Below are 8,899 nucleotides of genomic sequence, written 5' to 3'. Positions count from 1 at the left end.
CCATACTATCATTTTATTCCATTTTACATTTGCAATTTTGTGACCAAAGCGATTACACTTTTATATAATTCCTCTGTAGAAAGAAGGGCAAGTGTTTGAACTTAAACTCTTTTACTCCTCACAGAAAATCTACTCCTTGAACTCTTCTATGAAATCTAGGAATTAATCTTTACCTATGCAGACAAATACCAATTTCCCTGGATTCCGTATTGTACCATATATAAATAATTTTAAACTTTGCCATATTTTTCAGAGTATTTAGTTCAACTTGGTTTTGATATTTTTCTTGTTGGAATTATAAAAATCTCTATACTTTTAGTGTAATTATTTTTAATTCATAGTATGTGAATATGTGATAGAAATATACTTTAAACCCATCGGTGGAACAGTCTAATATATATCTTACAAACTGGAAAATTATCGAAATCTTAGTAGGGTGCTAATGTTTTTTATCATAGTAATAATCATTATTATTGTTTGGTGAACACTATGTGTCTGTAGGGGAATTAGCCTATCATTCCTTTTATTCCCAATTCCTGTTCATTAATGCTTATTCATTAGGGAGAAAATTTCAAATTATACTTAAATCATCATTATAATTCTATGTATTATCGATGAATATTGAAAGATACTTAAATTCACTCTGAAAGCTCTTATTAAAATGAAAATATAAAGCTAATCTATCAGTGCTGCCACCTAACATTGATGCCAGTTAACTACAGCTGAAATAGTTGGTAAATTATTATAGCTAGTCTTCAAAATTCTGACAAATAGTTATAAGGATTAACTCTCCTTCCTCTTCTTGCTTTTGTGTTTGCTGATATACTTGTTTACTACAGAATGTAATCCATCCATTGTTCCTTTAAATGAAGGGGTAATTACAGGAATAATGGTATACACAAGGGACACAAGTTTCCTGTAATTAAGTCCTAAAATATAAATAAACTTTCAAAAGTCTAGTTTCCTAGTTGTGATCTGCGCATTAATATAATGGCATGACTTTTATGGTGTTGAGGTTGTCAGTTTTCCTGATATGTTAAAGTCTCCTCTCACAAATCTCTTCTAAGTCTTTGGATGTGTAATTTTTTTCTTTGATATTGTTTGTATATTTTTGTTGCCTTTCTGTTTACTTCTTTTGAAGCAGATGCTAACTTGAGAAACTGTACATGTGAACACTTTTCTCTTTTAATAGCCTAATCTTAAAGCAGTCTTTATAAGACGGTATCAATTCAGCCTGAGGATGATATCAGAGAGAAGTTGATGTGTGTATCTAACAGCATTGCATCTAGCAGTCTTTGGATAAAATAATCGACAAGGTTTTCTTTCCTTTGTTTTTCTCAGTGTTAAGTGTAATACACTAGTCCTGTCTGAATTACTTCTAATAAACAGCCGAAAAAATAATTCATGATGTCTGCAGAAGAGAAGCCATCAGAAGTGTTGGCAGAGGTGAAGATAGCTCCTCTGCCAGCATCCTCCATGGCAAAGCATCATCATCTGACGACGGTAAGATGCCAATGACTATTTTGGATATTTGTAAACTTCTGTCTTTACTGAGATGTCATATTTTTCCCTTCTTACTTATGAATGTTATTTTTTGGTAATATTTCAGTTTTTCTTTTTTATCTCTTTAGAAGCTCCCTTTTTTGTTCTGCTATTTTTGTATTGCTTTTCTTTTACTTTTTGTTCAGTTGTAACTTTCATTTTCTTTTATTTTTGTTGGGGTATGTTTGGCTTGCATATTCTATATTTTTTTTAATAAATATAAGCATCATTCAAACTTTAGTCCTTATTTTATCATTATGTAACACAATTTTTGAACTTTGTATAAGATCTTTATTCAGTATTTCAATTAGGAGACAGTTAGTTTTAAACACCATATTTTTTTTAATAGTTTTATTTGGTAAAGAAATTATGGAGTGAAGTTTTAAGCATAATCAAAATTCTATTGAAATCCTAATTTTTCAATGTAATATGATTTGTAAAACATGCATTCATAACAGCCATTGTTTTAATACTCATTAATATTATATATACATAGAAAGATATATACATATATATATATATATATAATATATATATATATATATATATATATATATATATATATATATGTATATATTTTTATATATATATATATAATATATATATATATATGTATGTATATATATATGTATATATATATGTGTGTGTATATATATGTATGTATGCAGGTATGTATGTGTGTATATATATATATATATATATATATATATATATATATGTATATATATATATATGCACAGATATATACATATTTGTACATACACATGCACACATACACACACGCACATACATGTATGTATATAAAACAATTACAGTATAGAAGAAAGATATTTGTTATTTAAAAACTCTTTACTACACTTCAACATTTATTATTTGTCAATATCAAGTAAAAATATTTAAGTTAACAGTGTTTACATGATTCTGTAATGGTTAATATACATTTTCAGGTCATAATTGTTTTAGTATCAACACATGGTCTCGGGTCAAATTATTTACCAGGCAAGTACATGTGTTTGTGTGTGAGTGAATGAGTATGTGTGTGTGTGTGTGTTTCTTTTATGTGTTTAAATCATTTGACTGTGGCCATGCTGGAGCACTACCTTAAACAGTTTTAGTTAAAGAAATTGACCCCAGGACTTATTCTTTTTAAGCCTAGTACTTATTCTATCGGTGTCTTTTATTGGTGTCTTCTATCGCTGTATATATATACAAATATATATATATATATATATATATATATATATATATATATATATATATATATATATATACACTCACACATATATACACACACACACACACACATATATATATATAATGTTGAATCGTTAGCTCCTGCACGCATTTTTTTTCTCTCCTTGATTCTTTTTCTGTGTATCTTTCTGTCGAAGAGCGTAGGCTCGAAACATAAAAGACTTGTTTTATTTCTATTCCTGAGCGCCATACTAATACAATTGTTTGTTTGTACTCCACCTGCCTTCATCTTTTGTTTATTTTCATAAACCTGCCTTCGTCTTTTGTTTATTTTCGTAAACCTTCTCGTTATATATATATATATATATATATATATATATATATATATTATATATATATATATATACACATACATGTATATATATATAGTTCTAAATTTGAGAGATGAGGAATTATGTACATTATTTATATTAGTTACATTTGATGGAAATTTGTCCTTATCTTGTTTGTTGTTAACACATTTTGCCTGATATACTCTCCAGCCTTCATCAGGTGTCCTGGGGGAAATTTTGAACTTGGATTCTGATTCCCAAGGTATTTTTCCTACCACCACCACCACCACCACCACCACACCACCACCACCTTCTTCTTCTTCTTCTTCTTCTTCTTCTCTTCTTCTTCTTCTTCTCTTCTTCTTCTTCTCTTCTTCTTCTTCATCAATTTTAAGAAGCACAATCATTTTGTAGTTGAGGTTTTGTATTACTGACCACATAGTCAGCTCAAGACTTCCACTAGCCCTTTGAGTTGTGCATTTCCTCCACTGAACCAATAATAGGTGCAACTCCTGATTTATGGTTTCATGGATGATTATAGAAAGAGTGTTCAGCTGCAAAGATTGCATATTTTATTAAATTAATTTGCAGAAGCCACATATGCTGATGTAAAATAATGGTTGTAAGACAGTAAAAATTATGTTGCCGTAGTAATTATTTACTAAATTGAAATGTAACTGTTCTTTAATTCATTGAGGAATTTTATTGTTAATAAGGTTAACAATGTTCTTTATTTTCTGACTATTGTTCTGCTACATTCAAATAATTATGATATTCAACATGTTAAATGTACTGCAGACTTATTCATGGGTCAATTTGTTCATTTGACATTAACTTTGAGTATTTTGGAACATCACTCAGCATTAAAATTTTTTACACTTGATAAGACATGTCAAGCCATGTAAAATTGCTGTCTTCCACACATATAGGCTTGTCTTTTCAGGTACTGGTGCCACTTAAAAAGCACCTGTGCTAGTGCTGCTTTAATGCACCATACTGTGTAAACACACCTGAGACAGTGACATGTATAATGTACCCAGTAAACTGGTTGGCATTAGGAAGGGCATCCAGCCACAACAGAGAGTTGGAGTCCAGACAGCCCCTGCTAGTCAGCTCCGTGTCAAACTGTCCAACCCATGCCAGCATGGAGCTCGGACATTAAACAATGATGATGGTGATGATGATGATGATGGTGATGGTGATGGTGATCCTGAATACTGAGTACCTCTGTCACACATCCTACTTTTTATTTTCATTCATGCCCCAGTCTTTTTTGCCCCTAACTTCACTTTGTAATGAGATTGCAAGGAAGCAGAGATGTAGAGTTGTGAGGCCCCTTTAGTTGTTTCAGGGACATGGCTAGCTCTTTAGAGCGGGTGTCATTAAAAGTGTATCAGTACACTCTGTGTGAAGGCCCGTAAACTTGTGAAGGGCATGACTCTTCTCTAGTATTGCTACCATGGAAAAGAATATGCCCAGTATATTCTGTAAAATGGTTTCTTTTCGAGGCCTAACTTACCTTATTATTTTGATGTTAATTTACACCAACTACCTCCCCATTCCACTATTATAGCCTTACCTAGCTGTTTCCTTTACCTAAATATTCTGTTTGTGTAAAGGTATAGTCATTGCTGACCCTCCTTCAACAGTAGCAGTTTTTTTACCCTCTTCTTATTCTCTAATTCTCTCTCTCTCTCTCTCTCTCTCTCTCTCACACACACACACAAAAGGTGTATGGTTAATTCCCTTTCTCATCCGATATATGAAACTTGTATTATAGCTTCATATTACTTGACAACATTTACTTCTTTTTGAAATTTTACATGTTTTTCTTTCCACATTCCTTACAAGTAAAATTGATTTTTGTTTTGTTTCACACTCTTACATTGAAATAAGTTACTACATTCCCCTCTTTCTATTCTTTCATTCCTTTCTTATTCTTTTATGTATAGTTCTCTATTTAACTAAATTCTTTTTTTCCATCTGTACTTAATGGCAGACCTAATGGCTACATAAGCCCTTCACTCCCTATGAAACATAGGCCATTTGTGACTTTTCTCAATTGTGGGCTGTTTTTCTACTTCTCTCCAGTTGGATCCCTGCTTTTATAGCTCTATCTCATATATTTCCCTAAGTAGAGGTGGAATTTCTCTCACCGATTTTGTTGATTTTGAATTGCCATCAGTGCTTCTATAATTTTATTTTTTTCTAGATCAGGGTTTTGGCCCTATGCAAACTCACTTTTACTTCTGGGAAGAGGTGGTCCATTAGTCTGGCCTCTGTCCTTTGACCTGTCCAACATGGAAGGTCCTGCTAGGAGCCTGCACACTGCTGGAATAGCTCTTATGGTCATTGAAGCTTATAAGTCACCACACTACAAGAAGGACTGGACCTTGTGTTGGAATTACAGACATCTTGCCACTTTATTTGTAGTTCATCCTTCTCTATTCCTCTGCTCATGTGGCAGGACTCCATTTTCCAGATGTCCATACATTGACTCTGCGAGTACTCCAGTCAATAATTACCACATAAGTGGCAAACAGGATATTGACCTGTAATTATCTACCGTATTGCCTCTTTTGATGTTTTTCAAGCACAGCACTGTCCTACCCAATGTCAACCACTCTGGAGTTACTTGGTCAGTATTTAACAAGGTGTTGAGTTGCACAGCTAGTTGGGGATGACAGCCCTGAGAGAAATGCTGGACATAAGAAGCATCAGATGTGGCATGCAAGAGAGACGTTTGCGTTGGATGGTCATGTACTGTGGATGGATGAGGAGAGATGTGTGAAGAAGTGCCACTCCCAAACAGTTGAAGGTATCTGGAGGAGAGGTAAATCCAGGAAGACATGGGATGAGGTGGTCAAGCATGACCTTCGAACGTTGGGTTTCACAGAGGCAATGACGAAAGACCGAGATCTCTGGAGATATGCTGTGACTACAAAGGCCCGACAAATAATGTGAGTTCATGGCTGTTTCCTGCACCATTTTCGCATAGCCCCAGCCCATCCAAAGTACCTTGGATTGCAGAACGACCTGCTAGGCTTACCTTGGATCGTAGGGTGACCTGCTGTGCTTGAGGAGACCTATTGAGTCAAGTACATCAATATTAAAATAAATATCAAATAGAAATTGCAGTTGTGATACCTGTGCCGGCGGCACATAAAAAGCACCATCCAAACGTGGCCGATGCCAGCGCCGCCTTTACTGGCTTCTGTTCCGGTGGCACATGACCTGCTGTGCTTGAGGAGACCTATTGAGTCAAGTACATCAACGTCAAAATAAATATCAAATGGAAATTGTAGTTGTGATACCTGTGCCAGTAGCACCAAAAAAGCACCATCCGAATGTGGTCGATGCCAGCGCCGCCTTGATTGGCTTCTGTTCCAGTGGCATGTAAAAAGCACCAACCGATTGTTGCCGCTGCCAGCCTTCCCTGGAACCTGTACCAGTGGCATGTAAAAAGCACCCACTACACTCACGGAGTGGTTGGCGTTAGAAAGGGCATCCAGCTGTAGAAACACTGCCAGATCAGATTGGGGCCTGGTGCAGCCTCCTGGCTTCTCAAACCCCGGTCGAACTGTCCAACCTGTGCTAGCATGGAAAACAGATGTTAAACGACAATGATGATGATGATGATGATTATTATTATCATTATTATTATTATTATTATTATATTATTATTATTATTATCAGTAGTAGTAGTAGCAGCAGCAGTTGCAGTAGTAGTGGTGGTGGTGGTGATGCTGGTGTTGGTGCTGGTAGTAGTAGTAGTAGTAGTAGTAGTAGTAAAATTAATCCTTTTCCTTTCAGTGAAAATTTTGACCCAGAAGGTTAATGTCTCAAATCCTGCTTATTATCCATTTATCGTGGATTAATAATATGTTCCACTTTCAAATGAATCTGATATGTAACCTGTTATATTTCCATTTCAAAGTACAAGGCATGTGGACTGCAAGTGGAGACTAATATATCTGGGAGTGGGTTTCCAAACCGCTGTCCTCTTTCTTGCATTTAAACACTTCCCATATTTGCTTGTTGATTCAAGCTAGTTGTTACTGTAAGACATGTCCAATAGATTCTGAAAATGAGATTGATTAAATCTTCAGATGTCAGACTAATGAATTTAGGAAGGATATTGTTTCAAACCAAACAAAGAACTAAGAAGGAAACATGAAAAGCCCTTAAAACAAACTAACAAACAAACATAAAGATAGTTTTGCTTTAAAAAAAAATAATCACATTTGAAAGAAAAACTGTCCTCCTATTCACACACACACACACACACACACACATATACATACATAGGTGCCGGTATAGCTGTGTGGTAAGAGGTTTGCTTCCCAACCACATGGTTCTGGGTCTCATCGTGTGGCCCATTGGGCAGGTGTCTTCTATTATAACCTTGGGCCAATCAAAGCCTTGTGAGTGGATAATGGATTTGGTAGGCGGAAACTGAAAGAAGCTTGTTGTATTGTGTGTGTGTGTGTGTGTGTGCATGTGTGTGCGTGTGTGTGTGTGTGTGCGTGTGTGTGTGTGCGTGTGTGTGTGTGCATGTTTGTGTATATCCTCCACCACTGCTTGACAACCAGTGTTGATGTGTTTTACATCCCTCGTAACTTAACAGTTTAGTAAAAGAAAATGATAGAGTAAATATCACACACAAAAAAAGTAATAATTACTGGGGTCAATACATTCGATTAAAATTCTTCAAGGTGGTGCCCCAGCATGGCCCCAATCTAATGATTGGAAAAAGGAAAAAATAAAAATAGAGACACACACATGCACATCCTAGATTCTTGATGTAGAGTCATGTGTTGAAACTCATACAAGCTTGACAGGAACTGAAGGAGGAGAGAAAAGCTTGTCTGTGCCATACCAGTATGCTAAACTATAACATGAGGCTTGATAGATAACATAGATGTTAGGATCTTATTGACACATCAAACAGACACAACACTCAGGCAGATTACAGAGGCTACACACATAATAGAAAATAGATTGAGCTTCAATACCCTGCAATCTAACAACTGAAGACTGAACAAGAAGTAAAATGACACAGTTACAGTGTAATATTCAAAGCCGTATACATGTACACAAGATACACATTTGCACAGCAAACATAGATGTGTGCACACAGACACACACACACACATACTTACACACACACACTGATGCAGATGCAAACATTTGTGCAAATAAGGATACATATAACAAAAGATAAAATGGGATAAACGGGACAAGACCAGAGAGAAGAAGAGACATGAAGAACAGATAGTCATTGAAGAAGTTACTGTAAGTGTGATGAAAGAACTCTGACAAATAAACTAATAATGATAATAATAATAGCAAAGCTACAGTAAAGATCAAATAAATAGCATGTATGTTTATCAGCAAAAGGATCATCCCCAAATATAACAGTATATATTCATATCTATACTATACAATATTATTGAAAGATGTTAGCCTCAGACAGTGCTCATCGGAAGAGCTGGTATGAAAATGAATCTATAATACTGTATATATTAATATACTAACTCTATTAAGATATACTTGTTTTTTTCTGACTTATGTATCCTTTGATGACTATATATATATGTTTATATTAAGTATATGATTTAACTTATTAAACACAGTTCAACAAATTCATTCATATTTATGTAAATTGAGGAGAATAGATATTAAAATGGATTATAATTTTTATTACTCATGTTGCTATACAAATTTGTTTTGCACAGAAAGTCAGAGATATATTTAGAAATATATACATATATAAAAGTATATATAATATGTGTGTGTGATATTTAGTTGTATCTCTCTACATCCGGTGC

At 34.5% G+C, this 8,899-nt stretch overlaps 1 protein-coding gene across 7 annotated transcripts in view; it reads left to right on the top strand.

Moving 5' to 3' along the window:
• LOC115211745 (glycerophosphodiester phosphodiesterase domain-containing protein 5) overlaps window positions 1-8,899 on the top strand; it is a 226,142-nt gene that overhangs the window by 176,202 nt on the left and 41,041 nt on the right. The window contains exon 1 of one of the 7 annotated variants that reach the window (XM_036503228.1): window positions 1,123-1,503. The exons of 5 other annotated variants lie outside the window; for them this stretch is intronic. In XM_036503228.1, the coding sequence (XP_036359121.1) occupies window positions 1,405-1,503 (99 nt within the window). In that variant the 5' untranslated portion in view covers window positions 1,123-1,404. Of the gene's footprint in view, window positions 1-1,122; window positions 1,504-8,899 lie in introns of those variants that run through there. One more of the 7 variants, XM_036503225.1, reaches the window with a different exon arrangement.

This window comes from Octopus sinensis, linkage group LG5, assembly GCF_006345805.1.
Source record: "Octopus sinensis linkage group LG5, ASM634580v1, whole genome shotgun sequence".
Taxonomy (NCBI): Eukaryota; Metazoa; Mollusca; class Cephalopoda; order Octopoda; family Octopodidae; genus Octopus; species Octopus sinensis.
Note: the sequence above shows the minus strand (reverse complement) of the source record. Positions and strands in the feature narration are given on the sequence as shown.